The sequence below is a fragment of the Mustelus asterias genome, chromosome 18 (genome assembly GCF_964213995.1).
Source record: "Mustelus asterias chromosome 18, sMusAst1.hap1.1, whole genome shotgun sequence".
Taxonomy (NCBI): Eukaryota; Metazoa; Chordata; class Chondrichthyes; order Carcharhiniformes; family Triakidae; genus Mustelus; species Mustelus asterias.
Genome location: NC_135818.1, coordinates 47,082,416 through 47,104,134, shown reverse-complemented (window position 1 = coordinate 47,104,134; position 21,719 = coordinate 47,082,416). Strand labels below are relative to the sequence as shown.

Sequence of the window (21,719 nt, the reverse complement as noted above, 5' to 3'; positions counted from 1 at the left end):
TTTTTGATCTATAAGAGAGCCAAGGGTTATGGTCAGCAGACAGGAAAGTTGAGTTAAGGCCACAATCAGATCAGCCATGACCTCACTGAATGTCAGGGCAGGCTCGAGGGGGCAAATGGCAAACTTGTGCTCTATTTCATATGATCAAGGATAGATAATTGTGGGACACAAGAGGTAATGGTTAAACAGCAGGATTAGAAACCATTGCAGGTGATATTCTGGCTCCAAAAGATAAGTACAGATGAAATCAGGCAAATGCAGTCCCATCCATATAGATGATAGTGGAGTGTTGTTAGAGGATGATGGTGAGTTCAACTTTGTGGAAGGCTGCAGAGAGGTCAAAAAGGAATAGTCTGTCTTTGTTACAGTCACATAAAATGCCATTGTAACTTTGATGGGATGTTTTGGTACTGTGCTCGTGAAGGACGGTGGTCAGAAACCTGATTGGAGGGATTCAAACATGGGGTTTTGGGAAAGAGAGGTTTGCGAGGTAACAAGGGCTTTGGAAAGCAAATTGAGTTTGGAATTGAGGCAGTACTACCACACAATTTGCAATTAAAGTAGAGCTGTGTTAGCCTGTCCTGTTGCTCTTGAGAATGACCCGAAGCTGGAATGGGGAAGGTCCCAGGAATCCTTGGGAGTGATCAATCCAGATGGCCTGACTGGCTTTCCTCATTCCTGTTCTTGTTCATCCTTTGGGGTGAAGATGCCCATGTTCATTGTCTGGGGGGTTTGCTAGGGTTCAGATGGGTACATAGCCGATCTGTGCCTGGAAGGTTCTGCTGCAAATAGTACAGGATATTGCAGACAATTGAGTTTTGGACGAGTTTGTTGACTTGGGATTTCTAGTTCCTAATGATCCTGTGGGGGTGGTCTTTTGTTGCAGTGGGTAGTGTCCCTGCCTCTGAGCCAGAAGCTCCAGGTTCAAGTCCCACTCCAAGACACAGTGGCCAAGGAAGATGCGTTTCTAACGTGGTGAGCAGGGCTATAAATCCTTCCAATACCTCTGTGGCTAGTGGTAAGAGTGAGAGAGATTCCTGGTCAACCACCTGCAAAAGGAGACATCATTTGGGCGGCATGGTGGCATACTAGTTAGCACTGCTGTCTCCCAGCACCAGGGACTCAGGTTTAATTCCAGCCTTGGGTGACTGTCCATGTGGAGTTTGCACATTCTCCCCGTGTCTGTATGGGTTTCCACTGGGTGCTCTGGTTTCCTCCCACAGTCCAAAGATATGCGGGTTAGGTGGATTGGCCATGCTAAATTGCCCCTGAGTGTCCCAAAATGTGTAGGTGAGATGGATTACCCATGGTAAATGTGTGAAGTTATGGGTATAGAGCGGGGAAGAGGGGCTGAGTAAGGTACTCTATCAGAGAGTCAGTGTCAGGGGGACTAGCAGGATGAATATGTGGGATTATGGGTCTTTAAAGGTCAGCAGAAAGCCACGAAAAAAGCTAAAAAGAAAAATAAGATGGATTATGAGAGTAAACTAGCTCAGAATATAAAAACAGATAGCAAACGTTTCTACAAATATATAAAATGAGAAAGAGTGGCTAAAGTAAACATTGGTCCTTTAGAGGATGAGAAGGGGGATGTAATAACTGGAAACGAGAAAATGGCTGAGGCATTGAACAGGTATTTTGTGTCGGTCTTCACAGTGGAAGACACAAATAACATGCCAAAAATTGATGACAGGAAGGCTATGGCAGGTGAGGACCTAGAATCTATCATTATCACGAAAGAGGTAGTGTTGGGCAAGTTAATGGGGCTAAAGGTAGACAAGTCTCCTGGTCCTGATGGAATGCGTCCCAGGGTACTAAAAGAGATGGCGGGAGAAATAGCAAATGCACTAGTGGTAATTTACCAAAATTCGCTGGACTCTGGGGTGGTTCCCGCAGATTGGAAAACAGCAAATGTGACGCCACTGTTTAAAAAAGGAGGTAGACAAAAGGCAGGTAACTATAGGCTGGTTAGCTTAACTTCTGTAGTAGGGAAAATGCTTGAATCTATCATCAACGAAGAAATAGCGAGACATCTGGATATAAATTGTCCCATTGGTAAGACGCAGCATGGGTCCATGAAGGGAAGGTTATGTTTGACTAATTTGGTGAATTATTTGAGAACATTACATGTGCAGTGGACAATGGGGAACCTGTGGATGTGGTGTATCTGGATTTCCAGAAGGCATTTGGCAAGGTGCCGCACCAAAGACTGCTACATAAGATAAAGGTGCATGGTGTTATGGGTAATGTATTAACATAGAGGATTGGTTAACTAACAGAAAGCAAAGAGTGGGGGTAAATGGGTGTTTTTCTGGTTGGCGATCAGTGACTCGTGGTGTGCCTCAGGGATCAGTGTTGGGACCGCAATTGTTTATGATTTACATAGATGATTTGGAGTTGGGGATCAAGTGTAGTGTGTCAAAATTTGCAGATGACACTGAGATGGGTGGCAGAGCAAAGTGTGCAGAGGACGCTGAAAGTGTGCAGAGGACGCTGGAAGTCTGCAAAGGGTTTTGATAGTCTAAGTGAGTGGGCGAGGGTCTGACAGATGGAGTACAATGGTGGTAAATGTGAGGTCATCGATTTTGGTAGGAATAACAGAAAAATGGACTATTATTTAAATGGTAAAAAAATTGCAGCATGCTGCTGTGCAAAGGGACCTGGGTGTCCTTGTGCAGGAATCTCAAGGAGTTGGTTTGCAGATGCAACAGGTAATTAAGAAGGCAAATGGAATTTTGTCCTTCATTGATAGAGGGATGGACTTTAAAAACAGCGAGGTTATGTTGTAGCTGTATAAGGTGCTGATGAGGCCACACCTTGAATTCATGTGTAGTTTTGGTCTCCTTACTTTGGAAAGGATATACTGGCACTGGAGGGGGTGCAGAGGAGATTCACTAGGTTGATTCCGGAGTTGAGAAGGTTGGCTTATGAGGAGAGACTGAGTAGACTGGGGCTATACTCATTGGAATTCAGAAGAATGAGGGGAGATCATATAGAAACATATAAGAATTTTAAAGAGATAAGGTAGAAGCAGGGAAGTTGTTTCCACTGGCGGGTGAAACTAGAATTAGGGGGCATAGCCTCAAAATAAGGGGAAGCAGATTTAGGACTGAGTTGAGGAGGAACTTCTTCACACAAAGGGTTGTGAATCTGTGGAATTCCCTGCCCAGTGAAGCAGTTGAGGCTACCTCATTGAATGTTTTTAACGCAAGGATGGATAAATTTTTGAACAGTAAAGGAATTAAGGGTTAAGGTGAGCGGGTGGGTAAATGGAGCTGAGTCCACAAAAAGATCAGCCGTGATCTTATTGAATAACGGAGCAGGCTTGAGGGGCCAGGTGGCCTACTCCTGCTCCTAGTTCTTATAAGACCTGAGTGGGAGTGTTGTCGGTGCAGGTTCAATGGGCTGAATGGCCTCCTTCTGCATTGTAGGGATTCTATGATATCACTCTAGCACCATGCCAACCTTCTCTTAGGATATGGTACCTTGAGAGAGTCAGAGAGATGGAACCATCCTATGAACCCTGAGATTGTTCCAGTCAGAAAGATGGCGCCCGCCCGCGTTCTCTAACTCACACTTGTTGCCAGTATGTGGTGGCGGAAGTTGGGGGTGGGGCGGGGTTCCACTTCCGGATTGGCTCGGGTCGGGCGGCCGGGCTGGGGCCTGCAGCTGGAGCTGACAGCGGGCAGAAATGCTGCTGGTCGGTAAGACAGGGGCCATCGTGGCTGGGGTCTTTGGAGCAGCCTTCATCGGCTATTGTATATATTTTGACAGAAAAAGAAGAAGCGCCCCCGATTTCAGAGCAAAGTTGCGCGAAAGTAAGTCACTCAGCGTCTCCCAGTTACCAGCGACAAATGGATGTTTGTGTTAACCGCAGGTGGTTGTGTCCTGTTCACCAACAAACTACAAACATTGCATTTAGGATGGAGGCTGCTCAGTTACAGAAATATATGTAATTTATTTAGAATAACTGACACCCCCTCGGGGGCCCCGGCATCGTTTCCTCAGTTGATTTTCCAGCGTGGATGAACTTGCTAAATTACAGGAGAGTGCAGCTGCTCTAAAGAACGTGGGTCTGAACTGGAATAAAAGCATCCTTCTTGCAGCACAATCTGCTTTATAACGTGAGTTTCGGCTGGTTCTAAAACTATGATTGTCTAAGTATTTCTTCACAGATGCTGCCTGCGCTGCTGAATATTTACAGCATTTTCTGTGCTTATTTCAGATTTCCAGCATCTGCAGTAGTATTGTGTTTGTACAATAAGCATTTGTTGACTATCGAATAATTGTTGTGCCAGAGTGTATTGCAAGGAATAACACAACCCAAGGACCAGTGTAGACCACGAGTAAAAGTAGGGCATTAATCTAGGCCATTGAGTGAGATGTGCTGTGATAATCCTCAACCCCACTTTCCTGCTTTATCCCCATAACCCTTGATTTCCTTGCTGATTAAAACATCTGTCTAATGAACACACAATCTGCCCACACAAAGTGGATAACATGTCATGGCAATATGTGTGGTGAATGATTCAATTAAAATTGTGTAGAGTTTGGATGAGTTGGTGGTAACTGTAAATTCCCATAAAAATATCTCTAGAGATAACCCAATGCAGTGTTGGTGACACAAGTGAATTAAATTCAACTATCTGCATCTTATTTCATAAAACAAGCAATTCCAATTGGTTATGGCAAAATCCAGTTAATCTGAAAAATATTTCTGTAGTTTTCTGTAGCTGCCCTCCTGCATTGAAAAATGAAGTAAAGCAGAGGGATTACTCTCTGCTGTTAGGAGTTTAAAACCCTGAATCGAGCAGACCAGTATGATTACATGACAAATGGTGGGTCGAGGTTGGGCCAGGGGCAAGATTGTTACATTACTGATGATAAAAATTGTGGAGTACGTTGTCAGTTGAAATATTTTACAGATCAAATGTAGTAAACAATTCTGAGTGATACTAAGTTATTTTCCGAGCCAAATTAGACATTTAATTTTTTAGTATCTTCTGCAGGTAGGAACCATTCTAAAATAGATAATTTTGCAACAAATTTCTCAAACTTGCTACAAAATATGACTTATTAGACAGTATTTAGAATTAGAATTTTACAGCTAAATCAATAAATTATACAACACAGAAGGAGGGCATTTGACCTATCGAGTCAGTATCAGTTCTTTCAAGGAGTAATCCAGTTAGAGCGTGGCACGGTGGCACAGTGGTCATCATTGCTGCCTCACAGTGCCAGGGATCTGCATTTATTTCTGGCCTTGGATCACTGTATGTGCGGAGTTTGCACATTCTTTCCATGCCTGTGTGGATTTCCTCCGGGTGTTCTGGTTTCCTCCCACCGTCCAAAGATGTGCGGTTTAGGTGGATTGGCCATGCTAAATTGCCCCTTAGTGTCCCAGGATACGTAGGTTTGAGGGATTAGCGGGGTAAATATGTGAAGCGACAGGGATAGGGCCTAGGTGGGATTGTTGTTAGTGCAGACTCAATGGGGGTGAATGGCCTCCTTCTGCACAGTAGTGATTCTATGATATTCAGAGGAATTTGAATACACAGGTGAACATTTTAAAATCAATGTTTTGATCAACCAGCAGATAATGTAGGTGAACAAGCTGCGGGTGATAGGTGAATGGAATTTGCAGCGTGTGTTTAGATATGGGCAGCAGAGTTTGCATCAGTTCGTTTGTGGAGAGCGGAAGGTGGGTTTTGAGATAAAAGCGTGGATGATGAGGGTTTCACTTGCAGGTGTGTAATATTATGGTGGTGGAAGTAGGCAATCTTTGTGATGGAGAACATGTGGGCTTGGAAGCTCAGCATGGGATCAAATAGGACATCGAAGTTGCAAACAGAATGGTTCAACGTAAGGCATTGGGATGGGTAGAGGCTGGAATTGGTGGTGATGGGATGGAATTTGTGACATGAGACAAGATAATATCTTCAATATTTCTGATGTTTAATTGAAAGAATTTGTGGCTCAACCTGGACTGAACATCGGGACAAGCAGTCTGACAACATCAAGGAAGTGGAGAGGTTCAGAAAGTTAGCGTTGATACAGAATGTCTAATTTCTAGTAGGGCTTCTAGATTTTTCACTGGAATAATCTAACTCAATAGGAATCAGGGATTTAAATTGAGAAAATATTGATCTATGGGGTTAAGAACACTTTGGGTGGTGTACCAGGTGCCTGGCAAAATATTTCATGTACACTTAATAATTAAATTGGGGGATGTAGTTGTAATGCAGTTTTTAGTCTCCTGATGATTTTATAAGATGAGTCTTTACATTCGGCTCTTCTCTGTGTTTAGGTTGAGTTGTACAAAGGTCATTGCTTTTAATCCTAACTCCCCACATCTCAGTGAAGGAGGGAGGAAGTGTCTATCCACACCATGGATTCTGTACAGGGGCACTATCTGGTATTTTGAGTCATAAAGAAAAGTGAGCCAACATTTATGTCCAAATTCACTTGAAATCACCTGAATTTTCAAGACTATGCCTTGATGTTAAATGTCCTCATTCGGGAAGGAGGCATCCAAAATCTTGACATAAATCAATAAAGTTTGTGATTGTAATTTGTCTTTTATGGAACCATGTAGGACTCTGCATCCAACTGATGAGCATTTTGCTTCATGGTGATGCATTTTAAATTGAAATTGAGTTATGAAACAATAACTGTTCTTATTTTCAATAAGTTCTTGTTCTCTTACTTGTTGCATTCTCCAATGAGATGATGGAACCATCAAAGAATGCTTCAGATTGGTTAATCTTAGTGAGTACGTGGTTACAGGACTAAGGTAAAGTGAAACAAGTTTCACAGGATGATTTGATCGATTGGCCTTTGTTTCAGAAGTACCTGTAATACTTGAATCTTGATTTTTGATCAACTTTTATATAATAGTGTTAAGTTGCAGATTGAATCATAGCATAATTACTCTGATTATATTTCTCAGAATGATCTGTACACATGAAGATGCAAGTGGAGAGGCTCTGTTCAGTAAAGGAAAGCATATCTGAGTAATATTTGTGTTATATATTCAATGTTCAACTCTTAACGTTTGACTTGCACTGAGATCCCGCTATAATGTGGCTCATGGGATCCATATCTCGAGATCATGTTACAATGTATTTGGTGAGAAACACATCTGGTTTCATATAAAGGTACGGGTATTTTTGTTTCTGAGATCAATTAGCCTTTCTCCTAGGCCAATAAGATGTGTACGCATTGGGCCCACTCAAAGCTGTGTCTTTTGTTGGTGCTTAGAACTTGGGCTTACATATGTATACACTATCCAGCAGGAATTATTGGACAGCCAGCAGCAGCACTGGCATGTTTGCCTCTTTCCTAACACAGTAGTGCTGAGGTCAGCTGAAATGCCTTTGCTACCTAAGCAGAGTTTAGTTACTTATATAGAAGTCTTCAGGAAGACTCTAATACCAGACTGGACAAATACTTAAAATTTTGGGGTCCAAGAGGGATCCATATTATACTCAGTTCCATGCTGTAGCAGACCATGTTATAGTGGGGCCCCTGTGTATTTTTTTATAAATAAAACTAAAATTCCCTTCTGTCCCATTTTCCATCTTTTTAAGCTCCTCTCTGTTTCCCCATGTTGTGTGGTATTCTCTTGTTCAGAAGGTTAAGGTGAGAAAGTTAAGATTCCTTTGATACTATCTTTAATTTCTCTGATCAACCAGAGAGTAATTTGTCAACTTACGTTTCTTCCTATCTTTTTCAGTTCCCATCTTTTCCTTTTCCTTGTTGCTCAAGGTTGGCAAATATAGATGAGAATATGTAACCTGCTACAATACACAGTAACTTCCAATATAATTATGTTATATCAGTGTTGAAGTTTTAAAAGAAGTCAAGACAATTGTCATAATTTTGATAGATTTTAATTGACTATTACTACTCAACTGCAGAACTCAGTTTAAAAGCTATCAAGCCCATAGTGTAAAATGTAAATTGAGAATGAGCCCTTGGTGGTATGCTGATAACATTTTTTGACTATCTCTGGAGTATGTCAGCTTGTGGCAGTACTGAAGTTTTATATTCGCAACAGACCTTTCCTTGTGTAACATAACCATTGTTATTGTGGATTATTGTCAGTGCAGGGCTAGGAGGGACACTAAAATAAGCTTATTTTGATTTCATTCAGTAGATCAGGAAGTTGTGTGAGTTTATTTTTCAATAGGAGATCTGGGATTTCTCTCAATGGAAAAAAAAGTGGTATCATGTCCATTTTCACTTTGAGATCTACATTCTGGTGCAATTTAATACATAACGTTGCATGTACCAAGGAGGTCTATGCAAGTGGTTGTTTTTAAAAAGACAATTACCAGTAAACCTTTTAAAACTAAATTACACGTCAAAACAATAGAACTGTAGAAGTTAATTGGTAATTATAAATACCAGATCACCAAAGACTACAAAACATGAAGTGGTGCATTGACATATTCCTTTATTCCCTCTTAAGACTTATTTGCCATCCAATTTTTCATTTGGCTGAATATTGAATAATTTTCTGTCTAACCTAAGGAAACAAATATCTTTTCAGCTCCGATTTCAATATTAAATGAAACCTTGTAATCTTGAACTGGCAATAAAATAATCCATATTTGTTTAAGGGCAAAGTGTATATTGTTTAATCATTAGAACCATAATGAAACAGTGTGCTTTTAGATAACCACGTAGTTAAATTTTAATGGACAATTGAACCAAAATTCTGGGATGTTTTGATTTACTGTTGAGGCCAAAAGCCAACATATCCTTTCTGATTATTAAAAAACAAGTTTGTTCAGATAAGAAATATCTTTCTTTCGTAGATAAGAATAGTTGAAGAGTAGCCTGCTTCTGCATTGTTGGGATGCTCTGAACAAGATATATTGAATATTGTCTTGCCAGCTATGCTACAATTATTCCTTAGAATCATAGCATCTCTACAGTGCAGAAGGAGGCTATTCAGCCCATTGAGTCTGCACTGACCCTCCGAAGAATATCCCACCCAGGCCTGCCCTATCCCCGCAACCCAGCACAACCACCATAGCTAATCCACTTAACCTACGCACTCAGGGCAATTTAGCATGGCCAATCCACCTAACCTGCACATCTGTGAACTGTGGGAGGAATGATGTGGAGATGCCGGCGTTGGACTGGGGTAAACACAGTAAGAAGTTTAACAACACCAGGTTAAAGTCCAACAGGTTTATTTGGTAGCAAAAGCCACAAGCTTTCGGAGCCTTAAGCTCCTTCTTCAGGTGAGTGGGAATTCTGTTCACAAACAGGGCATATAAAGACACAAACTCAATTTACAGAATAATGGTTGGAATGCGAATACTTACAGCTAATCAAGTCTTAAAGGTACAAACACTGTGGGAGGAAACCAGAGCACTTGGAGCAAACCCATGCAGACACGTGCAAACTCCACACAGTCACCTGAGGCCGGAACCGAACCCATGTTCCTGGCGATGTAAGGCAGCAGTGTTAACCACCATGCCGCTCGAGTTTTATAATCATTGTTAAGAAAGATCACAAGGATCTTAAAGATCACTTCATGCGCTTCAAAGTACATAAAATGAATTAGTGAGGCTGTAATTTGCAATTGGAATTGTTCCCTGATGTAAATGATCACAGTTGATTTATTTTACAGTTCCAATAATGAATATAAATCATATAAATTCCTGCCTTTCTGGCGATTAATAAAGAAATTCCTTTAACGTCATCTGTGCTCTGATTCAAAATTCAGAAATTATATTTGATTTTGCATTTCATGTTTCCATGATTTTAAATGGCTATTCCGATTCTCAAAATTTATAGGAAGAAGAAAACAGAAGAAACAAGATAAAGAAAATGATTGTATTTACAAGGTAAGATTGACGACCCATAGTGATGTATGGTTGGTATATTCTTGGGAATTGTGGGGGAAACCGGCACTTAGACCAAGAACATTTCCAGGTTCAATCCCGAGGGTTTACTGATCTCATCTGAAGGCAGTAGGAACTGGCTGACATTAGCATCAGTGTATTTGATTATAAACTGGGTAGGCACAAGGAGAATGAATTTCAATTCTTGCTTCTCATTACTATCCAATGATTCCTATTGTAAAGGTTGTGGGTGGGGGAAAGCTTGTGGTAAATTGTGGTGCGGTTTATATTTAATTAGCAGCTGATATTCCCTTTCTACCTTGATACATGAAGAATGATCAACTGCTTGAAGTATTGGAGGACTCTGCATAAACCTACCAAGCCACAGGAACAAAGGAAGAAAACTTGGTGGAAAAATCTATTTAAGAAATGTTTTAATATCATATTACCTGGCAGCAATTGCCAAGGCAAACAAAATGTTGGCGTCCACACATCCCAGGATATCCATTGTATTGCTATATTTAGTTATTCAAAAGAGAATATTTGGTTCTGCTTCTTAGATTTATAAGTTAAATTCCAGTGGAGCAAAATCTACCCTGATTGGAACTAGACAAAACAGGGGAAATGTATCCAAGTTTTCAAAATTATTACCCTTGCTAAAATTAGCAACAATTTTATGTTCCAGAAGTTAGCTTTTCAATTAATTTGACACCATCATAAATAAATTGACAGATTCCTGATTCAGTAGTGATTAGAATTGCCAGTGTTAGAGGGAATGATGACGAAAACAGAAAATGCTGGAAAATCTCAGCAGGTTTGACAGCATCTGTGGAGAGAGAATAGAACCAACATTTCAAGTCTGAATGACCCTTTGTCAGAGCTAAGAGCAATGAAAATCAGAAAAGATTTATACTGTGAAGGTGGGGGTGGGGGTGGGGGGGGGGGGTGTTGCTGTAATGGGACAAAGGGAATGGAAGTGAGGGTGAAGAAAGCTGAGAGAGGTGCTAAAAGTGTCACATTCTGATCACTTAATGGACACTTTTAGCACCTCTCTCAGCCTTCATCCTGATTTACATTCCCTTTGTCCTATTACAGCACCCCTCACCACCCTCATCTTTGTTCATAGCTCTGAAAGAGTAATCCAGACTTGAAACGTTGCCTCTACTCTCTCTCCACAGGTGCTGCCAGACCTGCTGAGATTTTCCAGCATTTTCTGTTTTTGTTTCAGATTCCAGCACCCGCAGTACTTTGCTTTTATTTTTATTATATTGGAAGGAACGATCCTTTCTATGTGAACCTATATGACAGGGAGCTGAGGTATACTAACTGACCATTTCTTGTCCTTTTATTCTTAATACAATACACGAGACACTGTAAAACCCCAACAGTTTACTTGTGGTAACGGCACAGTACTTTTTTAAAACCAACAATCAAGGAAGGATTTGTTGGTTTTATTGTGGCAAATTGACAAAAAACCTGTGCAACTGTGGCAACAAAATCATTAGGTTCACTATAAGAATAGGAAAGAATAATAAAATTAGGACTAACAGAACTAAATAAAATCATGAGAAATATATTTTCATGGTGAATGGCAAGGTTTGAATGTTTAAAAGGGAATATGAAAAGGGGCTGAAATGGAATGGTATGGACTTAACAGCAAACAAATGGCTAAAGTGAGTCCAATTGCTCAGGGATTAAGGGGAAAGACGGAATCTGGATGATGAAGACATGATGTAGATATTAAATAAATATTTTGAATAAATTGTTCTATAAATAATAGTGGAAATGAAAATATTGGTGTACTAGAGGAGAATATGGAACATTTGTCACAATAACTGGAAAAAAGGAATTGTTACGTGGGCTATAAAATGCTTTGTGACATTTTAAGGTTGTGAAAAATACTTTATAAATGTATGTCTTTTATTATTGCTTTGGAAGTGATGTAGCTGAGGGGACTGTTGGATTTACCTCTGTTCCACTATCTACCATTATTCCCAGTTAAATCATTATTATTTCAGTTAATTGATTCATATCCTGAGCATCTACTAATTCTGCTTATATGAGGGATTGGTACTGATCCTTTTAAAATATTGTTTTTATTTAGGAATAAGAAAATAAACTAAATTCAAATTGCAAAAGCAAAGCATAGGACATATGTGACTTGCTGATGCAGATTACCTCATACAGCACTATTTGAAATTTATAACATCTACTTCTGCTTGAATTTGAAAAGCACCTTTTAATATCAAAAGCGTTCCAAATAGGTTTTAAGGAAATGGGTATTGAATTAGAAAGGAAGGAATTGGGTACGAATGAAAGTGAGTTGAGATAGATTTTGAGATTTTTAAAGATGAAGAGAGAGGTTCAGAGATAGGAATGTGAAGCAAAGAAGCTCCTTGGAGTACTACTGAGATTATTAAATTCTGCCATCAGTGGTAGAATGGAGAGAGAATGTACAAAAGACCAGAGTCAGAGGAACAGCGTTTTCAGAAAGGAATACAGTATTGAGAGGGGCACTATTTCAGTATTAAATATGTTCAGGACAGGAAGCCAAGGTCACTCAAGGATGTTGAAAAACGTAATAGGCATGTGGACTTAGGAATAATGCATGTTGGAGTTCCTGGAAAGCTGAGGATGGAAGAGCAACAGGGGTTCAGTTAAAATAGTTTGACAGTTTGGTGACAATTTGATGTAAAGTTGGTGGCAGGAAGTGTTGTAAAGATGAAGGAAGCGACCTTGGCAACAAAGAGGATATGGAGATTAAAGCTAGGGAATTTGTGTAGGAGCCAAAGATAATGGCTTCAGTCTTCCAGATGTAAAGCTGGAAGATGTTCTGATCAATTTGGGTTTGGGTGTCAAAAACAAAAAGATGGATGAGGAGGGATGATGCATCACGGTTGCTATGATGAAAGACACTCATACCTTTAGCTAACACTGTTTTGGTGCTGTGAGAAGGGGAGAAGTTGAACTAAGAAAATTTGAACACGGGAGTTTTGGGTGACTTGGGCAGAGTTGAGAGATGACAGCATGTTGAGGAGCTTATAAAGCAAATGGGAGATCGTATTTAAGATAATTAGAGAATGGATGGGCTAAGTTGTTTTTAAGGAGCATAGAGATAATAGTTTTGAAGCAGATTTTGATTGTGCCAGAGAGGAGAGAACCATTAACACAATCAATTACTTTGGAAATGTAGTTACCTGTTGTTGTGCAGCAAACACGGCAGCCGGTTCATGTACAACAAAGTCTTGCAATACAACAAATTAGTAAAGTTGTTCTTGGTGGTGGAAGGAAGAATGTAGGCCAAGATAGTGAAAAACCGTTTGCTTTTAAATTAGTATAACTGAAACTGAGACTCTGCTCAGATGAATGTCTCATCTGAAGGACTGCACTTCCGATAATGTAACATTTCTCAGGTGCTGCACGTAGTGTCCACTGAAATTACCAAGCTGACACTTCATTATAGTGACATGAAAGTAATAGGTCTTATTGTAGTGTCAAGCTATGCAGGACAATTTTGGTACAAAATTATCGTTATATTCATGAATAATCATTGGGGTAAGTTAAGAGATTTATAAACCCATTTTGGGTTTTGAAGGAAATGTTAGAGTTGGATACTGGTGTGACACATGTTTCTCATTGACTTGTAAATTCAGTTACCTGATCTGAAAGATGTTGAAGCTGTACAGAAATTTTTTCTTGAAGAGGTCCAGTTGGGAGAAGAATTGCTGGCAAGAGGTAAACCCTTGGATATTATTGCTCATTATACATTTCTTTCACAACTAGACCAGGTTTTGTACTGACACGAAAGTTAGACAGTGATCATGTCCCAAGTTGTGCCTTAATTTCATTAAGCATCTTTTCCCCAGCCACTTTCAGTGGCAAAACCCATTTTAAAGATGCTAACCATAGCCATAGAATCCTCACAGCGTAGAAGGAAGCTGTTTGGCCCGTAGAGTCTGCACCGACTCTCCAAAAGATCATCTTACCCAGGCCCAAACCTTACCATATCCCCAAACATTTACAAAAGCCAACCCATCTAAGTGGCAATTTAGCACGGCCAATCCACCTAACTTGCATATCTTTAGACTGTGGGAGGAAACCGGAGCATCTGGAGGAAACCCACGCAGACACGGGGGGAATGTGCAAGCTCCGCACAAACAGTTACCTAAGGCCAGAATTGAACCCAGGTTCCTGGCACAGTGAAGCAGCCGTGTGAATCACTGTGCCACCGTGCCACCCTGGATTCCACTTCAGTTATATTTAAAGATGGTGTTGTGATTATTATTTTTAGTGCAGTTAAAATTCAGCATCCTTTCAAGATTATTTTTCTGGGCTCAACCCACAAAATACCAGAATGATTGAATTCAGTTTGACAATTTACCAAAGTGGTACTGGAACTCTCAACCTCTATATTACTAGTCTATAACTGTAACCACTACTTTTCTGATTTTCAGGTGACTATGAGAAAGGAGTTGATCATTTAAGCAATGCTGTATCAGTGTGTGGTCAGCCCCAGCAACTATTACAGGTTCTTCAGCAGACACTTCCACATCCAGTGTTCCAAATGCTTATCCAAAGATTGCCTGCTGTTAGACAGGTATGACAATATTAAATTCTGTATGCATTTATAAATGTGTTCATTTTTTAACTTTAAATCTTGCATGTACTGATTTGAAAATAAATATTTAATGATACTAAAATGTTCTATGGTAGTCAACGTACAGATTTTCTTTTAATAAATTTCCAAATCTAATTAGCCTGGCATTGGCCACCAAGGAACATTAAGATTTTCAGAGGAATATGATCACTTATCAAGCCCACATTTTAAATTTGTATTAATGTATTGAGGGTTTTTTAATACAAAAAGTAAACCACTGGCTGAGTAGCAGTTAGTTGATTGGCAAACCTGCAATAGGACTTTGGTAAGGGCACATCTGGAATGCTTTGCATAGTTTTGGTCTCCATATTTAAGGAGAAATATAATTACATTGGAGGCAGTACAGTGAAGGTTCACTAAAGTGATCTCTGGGATAAGAGACCAAGTAAATGGGTAAATCTTTTCTGAAATTCAGAAGAACGAGAGGCAATCTCATTGAAACAGACAAGATTCTTGAGGGGTTTGATAATTTAGATGCTGAAAGATTATTTCTGCTGGTTGGGGAATCTAAAACATGGGGAAAAGTCTCAGGATGAGGGGCCAATCATTTAGGCCTATGATGGGAAATTACATCACTAAAAGGGTTATGAATCTTTGGAATTCTCTACTTCAGGGAGGGTGTGGATTCGCCATTGAATACATTTAAGGCTGAGATGGACAGAATTTGGGTCTCGGAATCAAAGGATTGGGGGAGTTGAAGCTCAAGATCAGTAATCATATTGAATGGCAGAGCAAGCTTGATGGGCTGTGGGTCTCGTCTACTCTTTCTATATCTTGTGTTCTGTCATAAATCTCCAACTTCAAATTTAATTAGCAAAAGAAAAAAACATTGAACTGTAATATTTGCCATTTATAAACTTTGTAAATAGTCTTGGTGAATTTATCAAAAGTCCCACAGTGCAAAAAAAGTATTTTGTGATTGCAGAGTTGTTGGTGCAGGAGTTATTTGGAATTACATTGTTTGTGCCTTAATTAGCTTTGAGAAAAAATATGGGTAGCAATCAATTGAAGTCACGTAAAACTAGGTGCTCTAGAGAATCCTATTTATACCATTTAAGGAAATGCAATGCCCATTTATTTTTAAAATTTCTTTAAAAAACATTTTTGCAACACTAAAGGATTGTACCAAATCTATTTGAAAGTATATTCCCCATTACTTATGGAGTACAATGGATTCAGAATTGGTCATTCTTTACCAGTGTTTTTCTATAACCCTCCCTGAAGACGGTATAAACATAAAAGTAAATATGAATTACATTTGAAAGTTTGGGTATCTAGCATAAACAAACAAGACTGGCTATATATAAGATAACCTCCTGAGAATAAAGATTTCTTAACAATTGGCTATATAACATTTTGATTAAGTGGGCTGCTAATGAGGCAACTGATATTTTTATTTCATTTGTTAAAGTGAAGGATACTTGGAAATTTAGCAGAATATTATGACAAGAGCAATAGGCAAATAGTTTGAAGATTTTATTGCCTCTTGTTGGTGCACTGAGTTGAATGAAAATTATATTTTGAAAGCAAGTTTATTAATGAAGCAAGATGTTTCAATATAACTGGATTTGGCCTGAGCATTTTTATCAAGCATAAGGTGAAATGAATGCATGCACCACAAATATTTAAACACAACAGAAATAGGTCTTGATAATTTCCTTGTTTGTAATAATAAATGTCAATTTCTCTTCCCTAGCGTTTCCTTGCAGGTATGAATGCACAGAATTTGGTAGAAGATGACGTTGAATAAAAAGTTTACACAGTCCTCAGCTCCAATAAGTTTATTCCATCATCATGGGGATTTTAACCTCAGTGATTACCGTAGACTTAAGTTGACAAACAATTTACAGGTGTACCATTCATTTCCAAAATAAACCTGAAGCGTTGGTCCATCAGACATAATGAATTCTGTTTCCATCTACTTTTTATTATAAGAATGTTCATTTCAGTTGCATCTTAATAGGCATCAGCGTTTGTGGCCATTCTTCCAATGCCGCAATACTGTTTTACATTCCATTTGCACTGACTCTCAGTTGGTCCATTTTCATATCCGAGGTTGGCTAATCAGTCCTGCTTTAGCTGCTAAAGCTTCATTTTGTTGAATATGATATTCCTGAAAGCGCATTGATATTCTTTGGGTCATCTTCAAATATTTCTGTAGACAATGTTCTGAACAGGTTACCTGCATTGAACATAAAAAGCTCATTTGAAAGTGCATTTTCCAGTGGTAACAACAAACCTTCATATTCCCCTTCCAATGTAAACAGTTTACACATGCAAATAAACACAATAGCTGTTATCACCAGTGCAAAGCAGTTTGCAGAACAGTGCTCAATATATTTGAACACCATGACAAGGGGATAATTTAAAACATAAAACTTAAACATATCACAGGAATATTTGTTCACAAATGCTAGTTAGAAAGTATGTAAAATGCAGGTTTGGATGAAAGAAAGAATAAATCGAGGTATTTCTCCTCATATCATTTTTGAGTCTCCTCGTAAGCATTAGGTATGAGGGAAAAGCTACTTTCAAGGTTGAGCCAATCTAAATCTGAAGTCTTGCATTAATTACAGGAGTGGCCCCCCCTAGGTTCATTCACTTACTACTATCTCTATTCTTTGTGAGGGTCACAAAATAGGATGATGTTCAGTTGGTGCTTCTTTTGCCTTACCACAATATTCCATGTTTCAAAAGAATGCCAACAATGATTTTGATTAACTGGCTGGAGTGGGCAGCACTGTGGTTAGAATTGTTGCCTCAGTGCCAGGGACCCAGGTTCGATTCCTGGCTTGGGTCACTGTCTGTATGGAGTTTGCACATTCTCCGCGTGTCTGTGTGGGTTTCCTCCCACAGTCCAAAAGACATGCTGGTTAGGTGCACTGGCTATGCTAGATTGCCCCATAATGTCAGGGGACTAGCATACGTAAATGCACAGGGTTATAGGGATAGGGCCTGGGTGGGATTGTGGTCGGTGCAGACTTGATGGGCCGAATGGTGGCCTCCTGCACTGTAAGATTCTATGATTCAATGGAGTGAGATCCCTACCACTTAAGAATGAAATAAAGATATTTGTATAGTTAAAACTTAGCTGTCATGTGTCATGATAAAGTTTTACCCACATCGATCAATAGCTGCGATTTGGAATTGTGTGGCAGTTGGATAAATCATGTGATTATCAGGAAAATAAAATTAAAAATTTCACTTTAGAAAATGCAACCTTCAGTGATTGGTATAATCAATGTTATCTACTTTTTTGTTTGTGAACAATGCAGCATTTCACATTCATGGTGGGTTCTAGTTACTTTACTTCTGCCTCTAATAACCAAGATCTCACTCAACTGAGATGAATGACCTGCGAATATTTTTGGAAGTGTTCAGAGGAAAATTCTGACATTTACACCAGAACAGTTTCATCCTTCAATAATACCAATAAAAAAACATTTATATCCTCTTGATTTTCTATGATACTGATCCATTGGACTTTCTAGTTTTTATTCTCCTTCTGTTAAGGTTCTGGTTAGAGCAAAAATGCAATGTGAAAGAGCTACGGCTCCTGTTGAATTTGATTGATGATGATGGTGCACAAAATGGAAAAAATATTCACTTTCAACACTGACATTCCTACTCTGTGAAGATAAAAATTCTGGGCAGAAAAAGCATTTGAAATAAATTTGCTTTGTTGCCTAATGTGGGGGTTGGATGGGGCCCTTATTTCTTCCCCAAACTGGTCAAAAAGTTGGGTGGCACCTCACTGACTTCAAATCTGGCATGCAGTACCCAGGGAGCAGCCTTAATGACTGAGATTAGGACTTCTGCCTCCCAGGGATTGACCACTGTTGTGTCCACTGCTGCAAATACGAAATAAGTCTGGGTATTTCGGTTGGGCAGGGATTGGAGGTCAGGCACAAAGTGGGGTACTACCTTGGGGGAGGTGGCCCCAATGGGCACAGAGGGCCCCATCAAAGGAGGTAACCCCTTTCCATCCTGTCCCTTAGCCCATGCATGTGAAATTTGTGGAGGCAGAATTAGGTCACTTAAGTACCTCAATAGCCCCAAGAATGGGAGGGTTGCCTGACCCGTACCTGTCCCATGTAATATGGGGGATTGGTCTTGGGTGGGTGGAAAGCCAGGGGCAGCCCACCCACTTTATTTGATGTGTCCCCAACTTCAAATATGCCAATGTGGGGAGGGGGACTGTAAAATTCACTCTAACTATATTGAAGTTTTAGCAATAAGTATTCCTTTTCACCAGCATAAGCTGATTGAGTACCACAACCTTATTATTGATTATGCTCAGCATTTAAGACTCATGAAATGACAACACTGTCTTTCATTGAACTATCATAAATGAATTAGTTTAAAATGAAAATGTTGTTGTTTTGCTCAAAGTATGAGTAAGTAGAAAGCACTTGTGTATTTTTTAAATCAAAACCAAGAAAGTATGATTCTTCAGTGCTTTCACAAAACTATAGTGGTTGAATAGAAGTCACACTGAGAAACAATTGTGATGACTTTAAAATATTTCATTGAAAAAAACAATTAGTATCAGATATACCTCTTCTGTTCTCACATCCCTTGTTGTGAAGTCTTTTACACAGTCCATAAAGCAGTGCTCAGTCAATTTGTTGTATGTGCCCAGAAATTCTTTAAACTGCATGTGGAAGAAAAAAAGGAACATTGTTATGGTATTAAATAGTCTGTTGCCTTAGTAACACTTAAATGTGTTTACTAACTTTGAATATTAAAGTAACCTTCAATGAAATTTACCTGTTTTATCTGGTCTGTTTCTGATATTTGTGCCATTACAACTATGCTTTTTTAGGTCTTGGGAAGGATTATTGTATCTGGCAATGAAACAAAATTTTAGTATAGACACATTGGAATTGAAAAGAGATGTTATGTTAAACTTATATAGGACTTTGATTAGACCATATCTGAAACAGTATGTATAGTTCTGATCTCCATATAAAAGCAATATAGAGATACTGGGGAAGTTGTAAAAAAGATTCATACAGGTGATACCAGAACGGAGGTTGGCCGGTATTTTACGACCTCACGCGAGCGAGTATTTGGGAAGTGACAACATGCTGAAGCATTTTGGAGATAGAAGTTTGAAAGTTGGAGCACAAGGCCATAAAGAGTTGAGGTAAACTGCATATATGCATTTAAGGGAAAGCTAAAAAATAACAAGGGACAAATGAATAGGTTATACTGAGAGTAATATGAAGAGTGGGAGGAGGCCTGTGTGAACATAAACACTGGCTCAGACCAGCTAAGCCAAATGACTTATTTCTGTGCTGTATGTAATATGATTAAGACAAAATCAAAACAATTTGCATTGTAACTGGAAAACTAGAGAAACAAAGTCAGAAATGGACTTTGTAGTCTATCTGGGTAGTCCCAAAAGTAATATTTGTTCATTCCTTCATAGCTAATTCACCCTTGATATTGCCCCAAGGCAGTTAATTCCACAAGTTCACCACCTTTGCATAAAGTTTTGGGTCTAAACTGTACATGCTCTATATTTAGCTTGGACAGTGGTAGAAGGAAGATAGATAGAAAGCCAAGCACAGAAAATTGACAAAGTGAAATTGGCTCGAGTGGCTGAGGCACCTGGTGGAAGAAAAACAGAAGCATAGCTCACCAATAGTGTACTGACAGGGCTCCCCATCCCTATCCCCGTAAATGTCAGAACATCCGTTGCACAGCCAGGAGAAATTAAGAATGGTAGTTAAGGTCTGAGTGTAAATTCAGTCTCGAGGTCAGAGGGTTGGAAAGGGCCTAGTAGGAAAATAAGGTGTTACTCCTCGAACTTTGAAGCACTTCAAAGGACTTAATTGGCTCTAAAAAGTGCTTTGAGACACCTGATGGTTGTGAAAGGTGCGATGTAAATGCAAGTCTTTCTTTGGAAAAGTATTGAAGGCAAAAGGCATATCTGAAATAGATAGGAAAATTAAAATGCAATTAGCATGATGCTCAGGACAGAGGAGTTCAGGAAAGCAAATCTGTGTTTGATTTCACTGATGGAGAGAAGACTATACTAAGTACACATGAAATTGCTTCTCACAGGATGAGCACTTCCATGGGGATCTGTGGGGAAACACAGCAGGTGGTAAGGGTGATGCAGGAATGAACCAGGACGCAATGGAGGAAACCGCCTTTGGGACGTTGAGATGAAAAACTGTTTGGTGGTGAGATCTTACTGTATGTAGTGGAACTGGCAGATGATCCATCGAATGCATCATTTGTGGGGTGGTTGGAGGGGGGGGTGGGAGGAGGAAGGGAGCACACCTTGTCCCAGTTTGGGGAGGGGTGGAGGTAGAAGGAACACAGCCTGTCCCAGTTTGGGGGGTTAGAGGGAACACACCCTGTCCCAGTTTGGGGGGTTAGAGGGAACACACCCTGTCCCAGTTTGGGGGGTTAGAGGGAACACACCCTGTCCCAGTTTGGGGGGTTAGAGGGAACACACCCTGTCCCAGTTTGGGGGGTTAGAGGGAACACACCCTGTCCCAGTTTGGGGGGTTAGAGGGAACACACCCTGTCCCAGTTTGGGGGTTAGAGGGAACACACCCTGTCCCAGTTTGGGGGGTTAGAGGGAACACACCCTGTCCCAGTTTAAGGAGGGAAGAGGGAACACAGCCTGTCCCAGTTTGGGGGGTTAGAGGGAACACGCCCTGTCCCAGTTTAAAGAGGGAACACGCCCTGTCCCAGTTTAAAGAGGGAACACGCCCTGTCCCAGTTTAAAGAGGGAACACGCCCTGTCCCAGTTTAAAGAGGGAACACGCCCTGTCCCAGTTTAAAGAGGGAACACGCCCTGTCCCAGTTTAAAGAGGGAACACGCCCTGTCCCAGTTTAAAGAGGGAACACGCCCTGTCCCAGTTTAAAGAGGGAACACGCCCTGTCCCAGTTTAAAGAGGGAACACGCCCTGTCCCAGTTTAGAGAGGGAACACGCCCTGTCCCAGTTTAGAGAGGGAACACGCCCTGTCCCAGTTTAGAGAGGGAACACGCCCTGTCCCAGTTTAGAGAGGGAACACGCCCTGTCCCAGTTTAGAGAGGGAACACGCCCTGTCCCAGTTTAGAGAGGGAACACGCCCTGTCCCAGTTTAGAGAGGGAACACGCCCTGTCCCAGTTTAGAGAGGGAACACGCCCTGTCCCAGTTTAGAGAGGGAACACGCCCTGTCCCAGTTTAGAGAGGGA

At 40.2% G+C, this 21,719-nt stretch overlaps 2 protein-coding genes across 11 annotated transcripts in view; one reads left to right on the top strand and one right to left on the bottom strand.

Moving 5' to 3' along the window:
• Positions 1-3,638: 3,638 nt before the first annotated feature.
• Positions 3,639-16,423, top strand: LOC144507102 (mitochondrial import receptor subunit TOM20 homolog). Its single transcript, XM_078233835.1, has 5 exons — positions 3,639-3,818; positions 9,814-9,863; positions 13,514-13,595; positions 14,315-14,457; positions 16,214-16,423. The coding sequence occupies exons 1-5, from the start codon at positions 3,692-3,694 to the stop codon at positions 16,265-16,267; spliced, it is 456 nt and encodes a 151-aa protein (XP_078089961.1). The 5' UTR covers positions 3,639-3,691; the 3' UTR covers positions 16,268-16,423.
• The window catches only part of timm9 (translocase of inner mitochondrial membrane 9 homolog), an 8,677-nt gene continuing 3,241 nt past the window's right edge, over positions 16,284-21,719 (bottom strand). For 3 of the 10 annotated variants that reach the window (XM_078233841.1, XM_078233844.1, XM_078233838.1), the window contains exons 2-4: positions 19,288-19,364; positions 19,076-19,171; positions 16,284-16,699 (exon numbers count right to left, since the gene is read on the bottom strand). In XM_078233841.1, coding sequence (XP_078089967.1) covers positions 16,562-16,699; positions 19,076-19,171; positions 19,288-19,323 — 270 coding nt within the window. In that variant the 5' untranslated portion in view covers positions 19,324-19,364 and the 3' untranslated portion in view covers positions 16,284-16,561. Of the gene's footprint in view, positions 16,700-19,075; positions 19,172-19,287; positions 19,480-20,164; positions 20,583-21,719 lie in introns of all 10 variants that reach the window. The other 7 variants (XM_078233842.1, XM_078233846.1, XM_078233840.1 and 4 more) reach the window with 6 other exon arrangements.